The 19433-nt window shown below is 36.2% G+C and overlaps 1 protein-coding gene across 1 annotated transcript in view; it reads left to right on the forward strand.

Moving 5' to 3' along the window:
• Positions 1-1249: 1249 nt before the first annotated feature.
• Positions 1250-19433, forward strand: part of DICER1 (dicer 1, ribonuclease III) — a 35421-nt gene continuing 17237 nt past the window's right edge. Inside the window, exons 1-13 of the mRNA XM_082485518.1 lie at positions 1250-1411; positions 2334-2496; positions 2925-3055; positions 3163-3297; positions 4124-4284; positions 5705-5873; positions 7982-8454; positions 12237-12369; positions 13397-13639; positions 13735-13889; positions 15285-15417; positions 15905-15980; positions 17103-17242. Coding sequence (XP_082341644.1) covers positions 1268-1411; positions 2334-2496; positions 2925-3055; positions 3163-3297; positions 4124-4284; positions 5705-5873; positions 7982-8454; positions 12237-12369; positions 13397-13639; positions 13735-13889; positions 15285-15417; positions 15905-15980; positions 17103-17242 — 2256 coding nt within the window. The 5' untranslated portion in view covers positions 1250-1267. The remainder of the gene's footprint in view (positions 1412-2333; positions 2497-2924; positions 3056-3162; positions 3298-4123; positions 4285-5704; positions 5874-7981; positions 8455-12236; positions 12370-13396; positions 13640-13734; positions 13890-15284; positions 15418-15904; positions 15981-17102; positions 17243-19433) is intronic.

Here is a 19433-nt window from a genome sequence, read left to right on the forward strand (position 1 = left end):
ATGTCACCGACAAAGATGTACAGGTCCCATTACCGACCCCTGAGGAATGCCACTCGTCACTGCTCTCCACCTGGACATCAAGCCGTTGACCGCAACTCTTTGAGTGCGACCGTTTCTTCATGTATTTCTAATGAATGATTAAATCTGAAAGCATTGTCAATTTTATGCATTTCTTGTTTTGAAATTGGTGCTAAAATGAACATAGAGCATGCAGGAATTTTAAGGAAAAGTAACATTTCAAAATACATACCCTATTCAAAAACAGTATCTGATTTGAAAGGGGGGAAGTATTCAAAATTTCTTATATTTGATGCAGTGTGTTTGTGTTATACTTCAGCAATATCTTTCTATGTCGTCAGGCCTTAATCAGTTTCCCTGGGCAAGGTAGAACTGATTAATTTTTTTTTTTTTTGTTACCTTGACTATTCCTAACAGATAGCAAACATTTTTAAAAACCCCCAGTGATGAGAACTTCATAGCCTTAGGAAAGTGTGTTCCAGAGCATGATTGTCATGAAGTTGTGAATGGTTTGTTTTTTTATCAGTTGGAATATCTTTCTGGAAATTGGTGGTTAACCTGATAAGGGTCTCTTTCTCCATTAGTCCTTATTAGAGTCATCAGTAATTATTTATAATACTTCTACCAGTTCCTTAAACTGATAACCTTATCAGAATCTGTTGGTTAGAAAATACTGAGGTTCTTTTGTAGTTCCTGTTCTTTTTCCGCTGATTAGAATAATGTTCCTGGGGGGTGTGTGTGTGTGTGTGTAATGTTTTAACTGGTCATAGGGACTTTCTGGGCGGAAAGAAAAATGCAAAATGTGGTACTTACTTATGTGCCTGTGCTCTAGAAAATCAATCTTTATCTTTCCTGAGGTAAACTAAAACAATTTTATTTTTTTAAATTTGTTCTTAAAGATATTTGAAATAGGATTCTGTCAGAACATAAATGGAACTTTATTCTGAAATGTATGTGTGTAAATCCAAATGCCTGGAGTGTAAAATACAGCTCCTTTCCAATTTCTTTGGTACTTTGATAAATTAACATCTTAAGTGGAAAAGTGCCCGTGAACTTAAAATTAACTTTTTCTGCTGAAAATAGCATGTGATTTAGCACTACCGGAAGCAAAATCAAGTAATGTCCTTTTCTTAGAATAAATTTTCTCTTCTTGCTTTATGTTGTGACTGTATTTAATACTGTTTCCTTTTCTTCTCATAGTAGGCTGTGCTGGAACAAAAATGCAATGAAAGAAACACTGGATGAATGAATGAGAAGCCCTGCTTTGCAATCCCTCAGCATGGCGGGACTGCAGCTCATGACCCCTGCTTCCTCCCCAATGGGTCCATTTTTTGGACTACCATGGCAACAAGAAGCAATTCATGATAACATTTACACGCCAAGAAAATATCAGGTACCAGTGATAATACAGTAATGTCAGAAAAAAGTACAATTAAATCCATTAACTTAATAGAAGAATCAGAGCAGCTGAACAATGTGCAGTGTTGCACATGGTCTGGGCATGTCTCTCAGCTCCACCCGTTGGGAGTTAATTGTGTTGCTTTTTCTTTAGCTTGTCTTTGTTCTACATTTGTAATATGTCCCATGCCTTCTTCTTAGTTTGCTTTAGCAAGCAGAACAACTTTTGAGCTGAGTATTCTCTTGTTGCTCTCTGCAAAATGCTGTTAGGGACAAATACAGTAAACAGTACGCTGTGGATCTCAATTGTATGTCTACAATCATGTCTCCTTTCCCCTCTGACCTTCTGTCTTCCACATGGTAAATCTTGATTTTTGATTCACGTACTGGTCAAAGCAGCTCAGTAATGTCAGAAACCCCATCACAACACTCCGATTTTCATTTTGTTAAGGAAAGCTATTTCTGAGTTCCAGAATTCTCTCTGCATTGCAGAGGTGCCTGAAAGTTAGTGTTTGGTTAATATTACTGAAATCACTTTGATCACCTTTAGCTAGCATACTTGCTTATTTGGCCAAAGTGATGCATACAGTTAAATTTAAAAGCTCGACCTTCCTTCACACAGGGTATCTAGCAACAGAATCATTTATCAAAAAGATATAGTTAGAAAGCTTGTTAAAATATCAGCAAATTGTGATACTGAAGGATTTTAGATTGAGAAGCTAGACTATATTTAGTGTGTATTAACATTTTTTAAAAGACTGACAGTACATTGTGTTGAAAGAGACATGTTAATTCTATGGCACTGGGAAGATGGTACTACTGACTTGCCTGTAGTTCATTTACCACTTGTGTTACGTTTTTTGTCAGCTTTTTCACTGCATTGCTGCAAATAAGGACATTATTTTTTTTAAACCTAGGTTGAACTGCTTGAAGCAGCTTTGGATCATAATACAATAGTCTGCTTAAACACTGGCTCAGGGAAGACTTTTATTGCAGTACTACTCACTAAAGAGCTGTCCTATCAGATCAGGGGAGATTTCAACAAAAATGGAAAAAGAACTGTGTTTTTGGTCAACTCAGGTAAGGGGAAAAGTATGTGAAGTTCCTAAACATGCTCCTAATATTTTCATGTAATATTCCCTAACAGAAGTTGTGTGAAAGCAAAGTTGGGAGAAACTTTTGTATAGTCTTCAACAGCCAAGGATGCTAAACTGATTAAAGAATGTGGTACCTTTCATATTTTGCTTATAATCCATTTAGTACAACTTGTTTACCTCTCTGACGTCTTCTGTTTCCTGGTTTAAAATTAAGATACTGAATCTGAGGTGCAATTTAGTTACCAATCTATTTCCTTGCTGTGGTTTTAAATGGAGACAGTTGCTGGTTTAACATTAGTCTAAGCTATGTTATGAAACATGGTCCTAAGTAATATGACACACATCTTGAAAATTAATGCATGAAAAGACCTTTATGTAATTGATTTTTTTTTTTTTTTTTTTTTTTTTAAGCAAATCAAGTTGCTCAACAAGTGTCAGCTGTCAGGACGCATTCAGATCTTAAAGTGGGAGAGTATTCAAGTTTAGAGACAACTGAATCATGGACAAAAGAGAAGTGGAGTCAGGAATTCTCTAAGCATCAGGTAACGTATGAAGTATAAACTATAAATATGAGCAGAGCCTACAGTAAGTTAGGCTTGATCAGAAGCTTGCACTTTTCTTATAGTGACACTTTCTCTTTTCAATCTAGGTTCTGGTTATGACATGTCATGTTGCTTTGACTGTTTTGAGAAATGAGTATTTATCCCTGTCAAATATTAATCTTCTGGTGTTTGATGAGTGCCATCTTGCAATCCAGGATCACCCATACTGTGAAATTATGAAGGTGGGTTCCCATTGCATTGATGTTTTAATACATGGTTGAGGAGGAGTCGTCAGGTGGGAGAGCTGGAGAAGCGGGAACCGTTTAAGGCAGCTTTTGCTACTAAAGAAAAATATCAGTGGAACGATATTTTAGCATGTTCTGGGACTGTGCAATTGCTGTAATGAATTAAGACTTCAGTCATATTACGAGGTAGAAAAATTGTGTATTTACTGTAATTTACAGTGGGGATTAAAGAAAACTCTGCCGTTAACAGACAATAGAAGCAAAATTTATGGAATTAGGGGGATTTTTTTTAAATTCATTGATAACGTTTGTGTTTCGAAATGGGATGTACTAATCAGTTTTTATTTTTAAAATACTGATTTCTAAAGATATTTGTAGGGCTCTTTACGAATATTTTTGGTTCCATGTGGTATTTGTTTTATGCAATATGAGAAACCTGTATAATAGGTGTCTTTCCAAATCTTTCTTCATAACCAGAGCATGTCTCTTACTTTTTTTGATGATACTTTAGTTTTTACATGGTGTGGAAGTATTATGATGTGTTTGTTGTAAATGCGGCAAGGGTATTCTGTGCAATGCTGTTTACTTCTTTCTATTTTTCCACATTTACTTTTAAAAATGATTGCTGTTAAATGTTATTCCATTTCTAGTTTAACTGCCAGTCAATGGAATAGAAAGTATTCATTCAATGTTTGGTTCCTTTTTCAAGACTTGCTATTGAAATCCTAGTTTCCAACTGAGCATCTAGTTTGCATCTGCTAGCTTGATGGTAGATTTGTAGGATAACTATCCTAAGGTATTACACTCTCTTTTTACTTCACAGATCTGTGAGGATTATCCATCATGTCCTCGAATTTTGGGATTAACAGCTTCCATTTTAAATGGGAAATGTGATCCTGCAGAGTTGGAGGAGAAGATCCAGAAACTGGAGAAAATTTTAAAGAGCAATGCTGAAACTGCAACTGATTTGGTGGTCTTAGACAGGTATGTTGTGTAATTATGGTTTTTAAATTGATGCCTGCATTTTTATTTTGCATAGAGGAATAAACCAGTAGAAGTATTTCCTCTTTTAAATTTTAGGAAAGTTTGTGTGTATGTGATGCCATTACTTCTATTTGGGGTGGGGAAGGAATGTTAAATTGCTTTTTGAGTAACCAGTGTTGAAATACATCTTTCCTGAAAGTTAAGTACAAAGGCTGGTTGGCCTTGATATCCAGAGATTTTTCTGTAGTTTAAAAAAAAAAAAAAAGACCCAACAAAACAACTAAAAAACCCCAAACAAACCAAAAAATCACAAAAATGCCAAACAAACAAAAAAAAACCCCACAAAACGAACAAACAAACAAAACCACCAACACACCACCAACCTGGAAAATTCACATTCCACAAGGCATTTCTGAACTTGTAAAGTGCAATGTCTTTATGTTTGGAGAGCAACTGGTTCATGTTCAGTGTATACCATAATGGTGCTATTTAATTTAGACAAATGTTGCAACATCCACAGTACAAGATATTCTTAATGCCAGAAAAGTTGCAAAAGTTTGTTTTTGTTTGTTTGGTTGGTTTTTGTTTAGTTTTTAAGGTTTTTTTCCCCTCAAATGAATCGCCTGTATTTAGAAGCTTATGAAAGACAGGGGGAGATGAGAGGAAGTAGTAAAAACCGTTTAAATAGCAAAGCAAGTAGGTATTTTCCTCTGTGTTCTTACAGAATGTAGAATCCTGTGAATGTTGTTTAAAATAAAGGTATTGGTAATGTGATGACTTGTTGGGAAGGAAAATTAGTGTGAAATGATTCATATGTATCATGTTTTCTTGCACCAACTGTACTGTGTCGTATGAACTGAGTTTCAGACAAAGGCAAAGGTAGTTATTTCCTGTTCTGGAACAGGTGTTTTGTGGGGGGGGTGTTTAAATGCATTTTTCTGAATGTGTGTGAACCATTTGCTTTTAAGAATTTCTCACTCCTAGTTCTACCATTCAAGAACAGTAATTACGTTACTTGTGTAAGTGTATATGTAGACCTCAGTTTACATTATGTGGATTGTATTTGTTTGGCCTATCAGAAGAGTACACTTAGGAAAAACCAAAAGTGAAGATGGTGGTCAAATAAATTCAATTTGCTTTGCCTTAAATTGTCCAATATTTGAAATGAAGATAGTGATATTAACCCCCTTTTACGGAGTGTATTAGAGGGAAAAGTATTTTAGAATTAAGTAGTTTAGTATGTAGGGTGGAGGAGGGGTTTTTTTACTTGAAAGTATTTAACTGTGTAATTATCCGTTATTAATTCATGGTGTACTTGAATACACTTCATGTTGCTGTTATTTGCTGTATAACCTTAACAGGCTGAAATAGCTCTGACTTTCAGAAGCTGTGTTTAACTTGATCTTTGCCCTCAATTAAGATATACTTCTCAGCCGTGTGAGATTGTTGTAGACTGTGGACCATATACTGACAAAAGTGGGTTGTATGGAAGATTATTAAAGGAATTGGATGAAGCACTTACTTTTCTAAATGACTGCAACATATCTGTACATTCAAAAGAAAGAGATTCTACGTTAATTTCTAAGCAGGTAAGGACATTAAGCTATGTGAAAAACCTGGGGAATGGAAGTCTTACTACTGTTCTTCTTTGCTGTGTGTGTTACTTACTGAAACTTTCCAAGCTAGCCAGCCTAGAGCATCTGAGCAAAAAGACTTCCAATTTTTGTACTTATTAGCAGTGCAAGTCTTTTCATAAATGTCAACCATTAATCAGAACTTCATCTGGCTAGAGAAGCTTGCATTCAAATTCGCTTAAGGCAGTAAAATAATTCTAGACCCTGACGTTGTAGCTCCTTATTTCTGAAGTCAAGAATCTGACGTCTTCATGATCTCTTATGACCTCTAAATAATTCAGTACAGAAGAAGTAATGCTGTGGGAAGTATTTGGAAAAACTGTCCCCAGGTGTATTAAAAGATGATAAAGTAAGAATTCAGACAAAAATTCCAGCCATAGATCTACAATTTCTTCAATTTGTCTTAGAACTATATTGGACTAATGCCAGACCTTGCTGGAATGTAATGTGAGCCTCAAGCTTGCCACTACCTTTCTATGTGTTTGCCCCTATGTTATGCGAGGTGGCTGAGTAGAGTCCAGAAGGCATGGTGTATTGAGCAGGGACCTGTCACGTCTGGGGTCCAGGCAGCTTTTTTTACCCTTTAGGGCTTTGTTGTTTGGAATTGCCTCCTGAGGTACAGCGATGTAGGTATGTAAGTCTTTGTTTAACAAGAAGTTAGTAATGAGTCACACTTCTATAATAGTCCATGAGGAAGCTGGAGAACGTATTTCTTTCTTCAGCCCAAAATATTCCAGTTTCCTTGAACTTTCTTAGAAACCCCAGCACTCTGATGCTGTCCAGAAGATCATTTGGGCCAGAGGGAAGGATCATACATAAGGCAGCCTGTCATGGCTGCATGGGAAAAGGAAGTCCTGGGTATTTTTGTGCTAAACTTAAAATGTAACAGGCTAAAATACATAAGGAAGGCTGCTAGCTGGGGCAACCCCCAGGATTTGCACAGTCCAGAAGAATAGATTAACTGCTATACTTCTAATGCACATTGACCCTCTGTGCTTGTTTTCTGATCCAGTAGCTCTCCAAGAAGTTGGAGGCACCCATATTAAGAAAAAGAAATCAATTTTCAGCCTGAGGTGCCTTTTATCTTGGCACTGGGGAGCATCAAGCTTTTATGTGCAGTTACAATTAGTTTAGATAAATTTTACCCTTAAGTCTTACAGATAGCAAACTTCAAGAAGGATAGCGTAATGAGGATGATAACCTGTTCTTTAGTGCCTCACAGAAGGGAAGAAGGAAGAGAAATTAAAGCAGCGACTGAAACCTGTGTCATCCTCACTGTTGTTACAGTTCTGTTGTAGTTCTTATGTTGTAGTAGTACATCCAGATCATGAGTCTTTTTAATAGTATTATCAATGTACCCCATTTCTGGATTCCTAGTTTATTATTTGACCACTTGACACTTCAGGAGGAAACAACTTGGCCATCAGATAAGGTGTTGATGGTTCTCAAGTGCCTATGCTGTACTCGGAGTAGGGTATAGTTCTCTGTTTTTCCTATTCCACCTGCACATACAACCCCCTGTTTTTTTTCCTTTGAGATGCTAGACTCGCTAAGATTGCCCTAAGGGCACTGTATGACTTTCTGGTTAGATGCTTTTGAAAGCCTGGCAAGTAGCAGTAACAAATAAAGTAAAAATGCCTAGTAAAGTGTTTATTTTATTAGATCTATGTTAAATATAAAGGGTAGTAATTTCTGCTGTGTTCATCTAGCTGCCTCAAGAAGTATTCTCCTTTTTAGTATAATTATCTGAAGGTAAATTTCAAATTACAATTCTACAAAATTGTAAAATAGTCTTTAAACTTGTTTTGTTGAGATTCAGAAATATACAAAGTTCAAAGTTTAGTTGTAGTAATTTATGGGGGACAGAGAAACTTGCTCCATTAGAAACCCCAAAATTCCCAGGGTCATCTAAATAACAAAAGCAGACTTCTAAATATTTTTTTAATAGAACAATTGTCATAATCCTTACAAAGATTGTGCTATATGAGAAACAAGATCCCAGTCTTAAATTAATAGTTCATGAATGTACTCTTTGAACTGATATGTGAATTCATTTGTTGTAGATATTATCAGACTGTCGAGCTGTGTTGGTTGTTCTGGGACCCTGGTGTGCAGATAAGGTAGCTGGGATGATGGTGAGAGAGCTACAGAAGTATATCAAACACGAACAAGAGGAGCTGCACAGGAAATTTTTATTGTTTACAGACACTTTCCTAAGGAAAATACATGCACTCTGTGAAGAGCACTTCTCGCCTGCCTCACTTGACCTGAAATTTGTAACCCCAAAAGTAATAAAGCTGCTTGAAATCTTGCGCAAATATAAACCATATGAACGGCAGCAGTTTGAAAGTGTTGAATGGTATAACAATAGGAATCAGGATAATTACGTATCTTGGAGTGATTCTGAAGATGATGATGAGGATGAAGAAATTGAGGAGAAGGAGAAGCCAGAGACTAATTTCCCATCTCCCTTTACTAATATTTTATGCGGAATTATTTTTGTGGAAAGAAGATACACAGCAGTTGTTCTAAATAGGTAACGCTTTTTATTTAAAAACAAATCATTTAAAAAAAATTAAAAAGGCAGACTCAGCTGCCAGTACATGGATGTTAATATCATGAATATGTAGGGAATTGTCTTGTATTTTCAGAACTCTATTTTAAAGTTGGTTTAGGAGATCATACTGGTTCTGGTTACTCTTTGTAACAAAAAAAAATAATTCAGGCTGTGTGTATATGGTGTGGGTGGGAAGAGCATGTGTCTCTGAAAATTGTGCTCAAGGTTTTGTTTTGGACCCGAGTTTGTAATTTGATTCCTTTAGAAGGCAAATCGTGAAAAACTGTACTTAACCTGTAAAATAGCCATATAGTGATTTGTCTTAATCAGTCTTTAAATTTATATTTGCAATGGTTGCTGGAAACTTCTCTAACCTACTGAGTGCAATACTTCTGGAAATTTTACCATTACCTTACTAAATCACATTATTATATGATCCAAGTCTACAGAAAATGAAATTTGCTCTTGCACAAATATCTCTTAAGGTTTACCGATACTACTTTAAGAGTTGGTGTTTATAAAACACTTATTCAGTCAAACACTAAGCACTTTCTTACAGTCTCCACCAAGAAAAATAAGAACCCTGGAATATTTGCCAAGATATACTTTGCAATACTCGTAGTTTCTTATCAGTTCTTATTCCTGAATATGATCCATGTTAGTTGTACATAACACTTAATTGTTAAATGCTGTTTGCCACAAACCATGAATGATATCTGATTTATTCACCTATCTTGATTTGGGGGTTTGGTAGGTTTTTTTGATGGTGTGCTAAATGTCCTGTGCACTTTGTTAATTACATTCTGGATACTTCTGAATCAAACCCTTATGTTGTTACCTTTTTGCCTGAGTCAATAGTTTGAGTGCATAATACATTCTTTGATCTGCAGACTTGCCTATGTGTTTTTGTGAACTTCATCTTTTTTCTTTGCCTTTTTTTGCATTCTTAAATATGTTTACATAAATATGCAATATGAGGCAAACTAAGCCATTCAGTGAAATGAACACATTCTGTTAATGACTCCTGAAGAAATAACATTAACAGTTTCTGATAAATTTTTGCTGAGCTGAAATGAGTATTTCAGCTGCTGTTGAACCTTGCAGAATATGATGTCTAGATCAAATAGGTAACTAAATTCTGCCATCTTTAAGCACCTTTGCTACAGGTTATTGGCAGCAAAAAATAAAACTGCATGTAACTTTTTATCCACTTCTGAAAGCTCGCTAACAGACTCTGTGTTCCTCTACCTCGTGTAAAACACATGGTTGCAAAATACCTGGATGTTCACCAGACCTGAGCTGTTGGAATTAAGGTTGAAAGCCTTCAGTGGAGAACCTCACTGTAGGCTCACTTCAGTTGAATGGATTTAGTTCAAGGGCCTCTGCTGATTGTAGCTATATTTATGCTGTATATACAGCTGGAAAGACTGTCTCCTGAATAAGGAAGTCATAAGCGTTTGAATTAGTATGTCAAAACTACTCAAGCTTCCAAGTAATCCAATATGGATCGTTATACAGAACTAAATTAAAGCAGAAGTATAATTTTTCTTGAAATATATTTATTACGGTGGCATTTTAAAGTCTAGAATCCCATTTTATGAAGTCTGCGATGACTGAGGCAGGGCAAAATTCATGGCATGTGTAGCACTTTCTGGGAGAAATGGGTAGGAATTTATTTGGAAGCAGTAATTAGAGCTAATCTCTGTCTTTAGAGATCTTTAGCAACAGCCACTGCACACATTGTAGAAAATTAGAAAAAAAAAATAAAGCCCAAAAACCTCAACTTATTCTTTGACTATTATTACACACCAAATGATGAAGTGGCTCACTTACTGTTTTATTTGGTGTATACAGTTGAGTTCTGGTGCCTATAAGCTCCTTTTCAGAAGAGAAAACATTTTCTGAAGCCCAGTTTCCTTCCATTTTCATTGCGGTGCCTCTCAAATCCCTTAAAGAGGGGTCTGAAAGCAGAAGTTTTTATATCTATTTGGAAAACAACACCTGTTACCTACCACTAATAATACTTTTTTAACCACGATGTTGAATTCTTGAATGTTTCTCAAGAACTGGCTGAAGATGTGCACAGTGAAATGTTAATTCAGATGGTTTTAATGGCCCATTTCTGTAATAAGTGAGATACAGTAAGAGTGTATTTGAGATGCTTGGTAGGTTCTCAAACTTGAAGCTATGTGACTTGACAGAAACGCCATGTGGAAAAAGAAATATAAAAAAAATAGTTAGGGTTTTTGTCCAGTTATTAACCCATACTTTCCTGAGTATGTGTGTCTTGAGAGGCTAGGCTGCATACAGAAATGTGATTCTGTTTAGCCTTGAACTAACAAATCCCATGCATTTTAGTACAGGAGTATCCTTCTAGTCTGTGTCCATAAGGATAGCAAATTTGCCACTTTTCCATTCTCTTGCCTATAAGCCCTGTCCCTTGCAGTTTTAACAGATTGCAAAGGAAGGAAGTTTTCGGAGTGTTTTATGTTCCCATAAACCTGGTTTAAAACAGCAACCAGGTAAAGGGGAGAGACTTCGGTAGTTTTCCAAGGGTAGAAAGGCCAGGGAGAGCTTTGCCATTTTCCATCTGGTTTGGCAGGAGCTCGCTGGGCGGGTGGTGGGCATGTAGCTGGGGGCTGGCAGAGCACCCATCTGCTATGTGAGGCAGAACCGCTAGAGATGTAATTGGGAAGGGTTTGAATTACTGTTGGAGGTATACAAAGGCAGGCTGTCCTTTGGATATGAGGAGCACCTGGTAATAGACATGATGGATGTGCTATGAGCAAAGTGGTACTGGGATGGCTACAGTGAGACACGCACAGGGTATCTTTTTTGTATATGATTTTTTTGTATTGGCTCTGCTGCTCAAAAACTTGTTATGGTTGAGGAACCCCAGATTCTGTCCATGCTGAAAATAGATCAACTAAGGATGCTACAGCATAATTACTTCAATTGCACAAGGTAATTATGCTTTTAAATCCATAAATGCCTGGTTCTAGATTCAGTGCATTCTTTATATGAGCAATGTTCTACCTTGTCTGTGAAATCAAAACACTGCAGAAGCCAGCCTTTCCTGCTTCTGTGAAAAAGGACATAGGGCGATAAATTGAGAGCATGGATAATCCTCACCTCCCTGTCCAGTGTTCCTTTTAAAGAATTTGATTAAATCTTCCAATTTGTAGATACACTTAGGTTAATTTTGAAAGTAGTAAATGTCTCACTGGGTGACCTGAGCATCGCTCTTTAGAAAAACAGGTCAACATTTTGTCATTAGTATATCTAAACAGAATATGTACTTTAATATTAAGGAGAATAACAGTCTATGTTTAGCCTAAAAATTAACACCTTATATTGAGGAAACATACTGTTGTTGAGGGTGCGGTTACAGGTCTTTCTGCTAATATCAGTCATCATTTACAGAAAATGAGATTAAACCAGTTATGAGTAGGGTGCCTTAACAATAGGAAGCCTTAGATTAATAGATTGGTTTAAAAATATGTGGTTGTACCATGATAGGTCTGAAATGCATGTGATGCATGCACACTCATGCTGTGTATGTATGCAGTCTGTCTTTTAATTATTCTTAGAGGTTTTCACTAGAACTAGTGTTTTTAAAGAAAACTAAAGTTGGTTTATGTGTTAGCATGGCTTAATTGTCATGCTTCCATTTCTTCTTTTAGAGTAGGTCTTGCAAAGAAAAGATTGTGTTCCATTTTTCTGGCTTGTGTGACTTGTAAAAAAGCATGTAATATTTTTAGGTTGATAAAAGAAGCTGGCAAGCAAGATCCAGAACTGGCTTACATCAGTAGCAATTTTATAACTGGACATGGCATTGGCAAGAACCAGCCTCGTAACAAGCAGATGGAAGTAGAGTTCAGAAAACAGGAAGAGGTAACTTCAAGGAAAATAATTGAAACTACCCGTACTTTGAGAACCTTTTGGTTTCTTTTTTTTTTTTTCTTTGTGTGTATGTGTCTTCAAAAACAAAACAACCCAACAGGCAGAATGTGGGTACAGTCATTGGAAGTTGAGGGAATACCCTTGCTTTGACAAATATGCATACTTATTGGATATACAGATGTTCTTCATTAAAAAAACAAACAAAAAAAAAACCCAGAAAACAAAAAAAAAACATGTGTAGAGACATTGCTATGTCACATTACACAAACAGAAATTAAAACTTCGTGTAAAATCACGTTTGTGTCTAGTCAGATCATCATCTGCTTTTTCTGCATTGGCTTAGTAGTAGTACAGTAATAGTATAAAGAAAATACAGATTCCTGACATTTTCAACAGTTAAGCTGGTTTTAATATTTATCTTTGCTAAAAGTAAACTTGGTAAATCATTAAGTGGTATAAATATAAAACCCCATGATATTGACCTCACTTAAAGCATGTGAAGTATTTTGAAAGCAAATGCATTTATTCCTCTCCCTCACCCCCAGCTGGGTTGTTCCTCTAACTGACCTCCTGCCCTGCCCCCAAATCTTTCCTTAGTATTTTTTTAGTAAATAGTAGAAGTACCAGCTCTAGAATGCGCTTCCCCTCGCTGCGCCTCAGTTGTTCCAACCTCGGAAATGATTGGAAAAGATGCTGTCCTGAAAGCATTTTTTAATACTATAGTTGAAAAATTGTACATAACTAGGTGGGATCCTTTCCATTGCTAGTGGCTGTAGTAACTTCTTAGATTTATGTAATTGCATGTACCAGATTTGATTCCTAGAAATCTGCCTGTTCTAGTAAATAGTCTTGCTGTGTTTCTGAAAAGTCTTTTTGTAATAGTTTTATATCTGCATATTCAGACAAGTTTCTGGAATGTCTGATCCACTCTCCTTCTTTCTATTGGCTTTTGATGAATCTGATGATGGAAAACAGGTCTCAGACTAATCTCTCAAATTTGTCTTTGTTACTTCTGCAGGTTCTTAGAAAATTTCGTGCACATGAGACCAACCTACTTATTGCTACTAGTATTGTGGAAGAGGGTGTTGACATACCAAAATGCAACTTGGTGGTGCGTTTCGATTTGCCCACAGAATACCGTTCCTATGTGCAGTCAAAAGGAAGAGCTAGAGCACCAATTTCCAATTACATCATGTTAGCAGATACAGACAAAATCAAAAGTTTTGAAGAAGATCTTAAGACATACAAAGCAATTGAGAAGGTATGAGGTCAAAGGAATGGGCCTGGTTTTGTTAAGTTTATCATAGTATTTTAAAAGAAAAATCTCTTATTATGCTCTGTTCTTGAAATGTTAAGATCCTGAGAAACAAATGCTCAAAATCTGTTGATACCAATGAAACTGAAACTGAACCCATTGTTGATGATGATGATGTATTTCCACCCTATGTGTTGAGGCCAGATGAGAACAGTCCAAGAGTTACTATTAACACTGCTATTGGACACATAAATAGGTAAGAGGCATATTCACTTTTTACTTCTTGTCTTTAAATAAAAAGTTTCTTAGTCTGTCTCGCAACATGGAAGCATAGGCTGGGGCATTGTACGTATTTCCTCTTAGGAATTTTGTAGGATCTTCCTCTCCTAAAGAAAGTGGTCGCAGCAGTTTGAATGGATAGTTTGCTTTTTATCTTTATATCCTACAGAGGTTCTAGCTCTGATAATAAATTTAGTGATATCAATTCCTGTTTAATTAAAAGCTGCCCTGACAACATTCCTTTTGAAAATGAGTAAGATATTTTTTTGCTCTTGGCAAGCTAGCTTTAAAAAAAAAAAAGTGGCTTGTTAAAACTGTAGTAAAATCTTCCAGTTCTAATACTCATATTTGTAGTAGCAATCTGTTGTCATGTTTAAAACAAACAAACAAACAAACAACATAGTAAGTAAGCTGAACATAATACAAGTCCACAAGACAGGATGATATGCTTGAAAGCCAATATCATCTTTGTAAGGCCATGGCAATTAGAGGAGGTCCTCAATGACAGGAAAAGGTAAATGTTATGACACTTCACAAAAGGCAAGGAATGGATCCAGGGAACTCAGGCTGGTCAATTTTACCTCTGTCACATGGAATATTATGTACTGAGTCCTCATGGACAGGCACGTAAATGAAAAAGTGGTTTGCAACAGCCAGCAGGAATTTTATCAAGGGCTTTTTTTTTTGCCTGACCAACCTTGTCTCCTGTGTGATGAAATGCTTGACTCTGTGAACAGGAAAAAAGCAGTGAATGTCATCTACTTAAGTAAAACTTTCAGTGCAATTGCCATAGTACCTTAGTGGCCAAATTCATGAGACACAGAGCATTTCAGTGGACTGACTGGTAAATAAAACCTGGCAAACCAGTCAGATTCAATGGGTATAATAGTTGATGATTCAAAGGCTAGCTGGCAGCTGCTTATGTGTGGCATTCCTCATGGGCCATTAAGAGGTCCAATACAGTTTAAGATCAGCACACTTCATTTGATGCCAAATTAGGAGAGGGGGAAGTGAATGCAGTGGAGGTAAGGCTGCCTGTTCAGAGGGGACCCGTGACAAATAGGAATAGGACAACAGTAAACTTAGACTAAACAAAGACAAATGTAAACTCTAGTACCTGGGATGGAATAGTTCCGTGCATCATTACAACCTTGGAACCACCTTTCTAGATGCCAGCTTTATGGTAGAGGACTTGGAGGTCTCTTGCTCGGCTGTTAGTTGAACATCAATCAGCAGTGTATCCTTGCAGTGCTCAGTATGGCCTGAAATCACCTTCTGTAGTGTTTACACCAGTAAGGCAGGATTCCATTGAAATGTCTTTAGGTTTCAATTTGCAGGTTTTGATGATTTGTGAAATGTTTTGTCAACTTAGGTACTGCGCTAGATTACCAAGTGATCCATTTACACACCTAGCTCCCAAGTGTAAAACCCGAGAACTACCTGATCATACGTTTTACTCTACTCTCTACCTGCCAATCAACTCACCTCTTCGAGCTTCAATTGTTGTAGGTATTTGGGGAAGGAAAAGCATAGAAATAAGTGAATATGTTGGCATAGATGTGTGTGTGCGCGCCTTTTCTAGAATTAGTTTGGTTCACTGCTGTAATGAAAGTGACATAATTTTTCTTTTCCTGTTTGTGCTCTGTAACTGTATTTAGATCCCTGTTTGTATCTGTTATAATCTGCTTTCCAGCAATTACTGTTTATTCCAAAGACAAAAATATTTAGATGTTCTTCCCATTGCATTGGTTTTTTTTACACGCTTATGTATTGGTTGTAGGAAAACATCATCTGTTGGTTTTGATCAATAGTATGTTGAGTTCAAAAACTTGTAATTTTAGCTTCTGTGGAAAAACAATATAAGCCTGAGTATCTTCACAGAACTGTCATCAAAGTTTTGCTTACCTAATGTTTGTGTTAAATTAACTGTAATGTGTAATAAGTAATGTGCTACTCAACCAAAGTTTTTAAGAAGTATTTAAATGTTTATAGGGTCCTCCAATGAGTTGTGCAAGACTGGCTGAGAGAGTTGTAGCTCTTATTTGCTGTGAAAAGCTGCACAAAATTGGTAAGAACTGGAAAAGCAAAACCTCTTTGATAAAGAATATAATTGAGAAATTGAACATGGTACAGATGTTATGCATGTACATGCATTTCTGCTACAGCCATCTACAATAGCTTCCTTTCTCTTGCCTTGTTTTGGGATATGATCATGTACTTACTAATTTAGCATACACCTTGTAAGCTAAATTTTCCAGGGGAATCTTGTTATTTAACATATTTTGTCTTAAACAGCAAATGCAATGTTAGTACAAGACACAGATTTTGACATTGAATATACTTGATAAAGGGGAAAAGAGTCTGGTTCTCTGCAAGATTCTGCTTATAGGTTAGGGATTACATCCTGTAGCCAAAATATAACTTGTTTTTTAAAGTGAATTGTAATGAATTAAAATATAAAATAGAGACCCCTAAATTTATTGTACTGTGTCATAAGTCATGTTCCAAAAATAGGACATTGCAGGATTATTTCAGCTCTCTTGTCTCTAGTAACTATAATGGAGCATATTCTTTATTGTGGAATGTTTTAAAGAGAATTCCATGTTATGGGTGCTTTGATGAAATACAGATGTACTTATGTATCTTTTAAGCAAAAAAGTTTGTAGGGCTGGGATTTGTAATTTTTTTTGCTGTCTGAGTTAAACCTTTTGATCACTGATTTCATACCAATAAACGTATCCAAGAATAACACCATGATGTCTCAACTCAATGTTGAGGGTGCACGGTACTATTAAGTAGTAATTCCCTTTTTAGAATGATACAGAAATATAATTGTTCCCACTTTCTTGGCATAACTCCATGTGAGTAATTTTCAAATGAATATTTCAGGCACTGGTTGGTTTTTATGGGCAAAAAGATTTCTTTTTCCTTGATATTTTCATTATAGAATTGAATTTTTAAATTAAAATTTCAGACATGTTTACTATATAAGTATTTTTGCCGAAAATTCAACTTTCATCACTCTTTCCCCAAAGTTACACTTTTGTAGCTTTGCAGTAGTAAGTGTATTTTGAAAACTTAGGTGATTTATTGCTCGTGAAAACACCTCCCATCTGCTGCGTAGTATCCAAAGGAACCAAGACTTGATTGTTCCTAATGCTGTTTCTTTGTACTCTTTCATAATATCCAGGTGAACTGGATGATCATTTGATGCCAGTTGGTAAAGAAACGGTTAAATATGAGGAGGAGCTTGATTTACATGATGAAGAAGAAACCAATGTTCCAGGAAGGCCAGGCTCTACAAAACGAAGACAGTGCTATCCTAAAGCTGTTAGTATCACTCACTGCTGTCCATATCTCTGATCAAATGCTTTATGTACTGATAAGAAGACAAAATAACCAACTCTCATGCGATAAGAATCTCTTACAACAAATCTTGCATTTATAGTGGACGTATTTTGCAGTTTTAACTGTATGGCAACTTGCACTATTACCTGAATGAGCTTACGCAACCGTATGCTTTGGAAGCATGCCTGTAGTTCAAAGAATGTACACTTTCTATAAAGCTTGTTGACTGTATTTGCCTTGTACAGAAATAACTGGAAGGAAATACTGTCCTACATTAATAATCTGTAAAAAATAGAGGTTCTCTGGTAAATATACTAGAGCAAAGCAAGAATTACTGGCTTTCTAGACAAATAATTGAAGACTGAAGGAGATGCTCAGAGGGTCAAAGTTATCTGCCAGGCACTAAACACAGAAATTATTTTATTTTTTTTATACTTGGTTTAGTTTGACTTTATTGGTCAAACACAGAATTTCATAATTTATGGTTTAAATCTTAAAATATCAAATAAGTATACTTGTAATATTTTTTTATTTTTAAAATAGTTCTAAATGTTATACCTAATATGCTAAAGAGGTCACATAAGATACTATAGCTCTGCATTAAGTAACTTATCCATAGATCTGTTACAACAGGTTTCTGCCACCTCAGTTTGTAGAATTGGACTTCTTGGCTATTTTTTATTGGGGGAGCGTCAAATACTTTAAGAGAAAATGGAGAAAGAAAGCTTTATTAGTGTATTTTGCAACTACTCCGGAACCTTCCTTCTTCCCCTGCAATTGTTACAGGTTCTGTCTAAGGCCCTTTGAATAGGACAGGTAACTCGTTCAGAATAGATTGCATAGTATCTTCTGATAGTCTTTGCATTTCACGAAGAAACCAATAGCCTTTGGTCTCCTGTAGGAATCTCAGCATTACACTCACAGTAGCAGGCTACAGTGCTGTGTTGTACATTCACGTGCAGCCTCAGTTATGGCGAGAGCCCTTAAGTAATTCCATTTTTGGCATCCTTCACATGCCCTGCTTTTATTAGTAGTTTAAATAATTGGTTATTAGGAAAGCTTAGGAAAGGGTACCATGGCATCACAGGGTATATTACAGAGGGAATGACAGATGAGAAAACCTTTTTCTTGCAATACTTCACAAACAGTTTGAATCTTTGCACAATGTTTCTTGGTGCTTCTTGTTACAAATGCCTTTCTCGGTCCTCTTACCTCACTAGTGATTTTTGGAATAGGGGTGACTCACAAAATGCACGGTTATGGTATCTCTCATTCAAAGGAGTTGATTTGTCAAGTGATGCATCATTCTTTCTTGGTTATTTTTTTAATACAGAATCCAAGAATACTTTCCCTTGCTTTTGTCCCAACTTCTCACATCTGGAAAAGAAGCTTTGGCAAATGTTTAAGGTCTACAAGATTCTCTTGGGCTTAATATAGTTATTAAACTTATGAGTAATTTTCCATTAAGCCAAGCATGTTTTGCTACAGTATAACTTTAAAATCCAGGACTACATTTATTGCAATTTATTTTTAGATAAACAGGAGAATCATTTTTGAGACCTACAAAGTAATGAACTCCTACCAAACATAAAGCATGGCTTCTTAAGGTCTATGACAAACATTAGCAGCAGAGTTAGAAGTACTTGTGGCTGGTGTGGGTATTCACATCTGCAAGCTAGAACTGTTATTAGGAATCTTCTATAATGTAGAGCCTGGGCAAAGGGGCAGTGTGTTGAATGTTGTTTGTGTGTTTGTCCTAAGTGTATAAAGAACATTTTTGATACTTTTAAACAGTTCTGGGGAAAAGAATCCATGTTAATGAAGCTGTAAGTTCAGCCAAGCTTATATGAAAATTTAATTACTGGGATGTAGTTTTTTTTTCTGTGCGCACCCGTTTTTCTTTCTCTCTCTTTTATTCTTTCACTGTTAAGGTCAAAAAACCTTGGATATAAAGTGTGCTCCAGAGTTACTGGCTAAATATGGAAATTGACATCAAAACTTCATTTGTATTTGTAGTGAAGTGCTGTCTGTGTTCTACAGTTGGACTTGCATTTTTAACACAAGGGGGATACGGAGGAAGTTTTAGGGATGTAATGGAAGTTTCCTCTTGGCAAACAGGAAGATCTCAGAGTATCATGCTCCCCTGATGCAAGTGTTTGGACAGATCTCATGG

This window comes from Vanellus vanellus (genome assembly GCF_965231255.1).
Source record: "Vanellus vanellus genome assembly, chromosome: 6".
Taxonomy (NCBI): Eukaryota; Metazoa; Chordata; class Aves; order Charadriiformes; family Charadriidae; genus Vanellus; species Vanellus vanellus.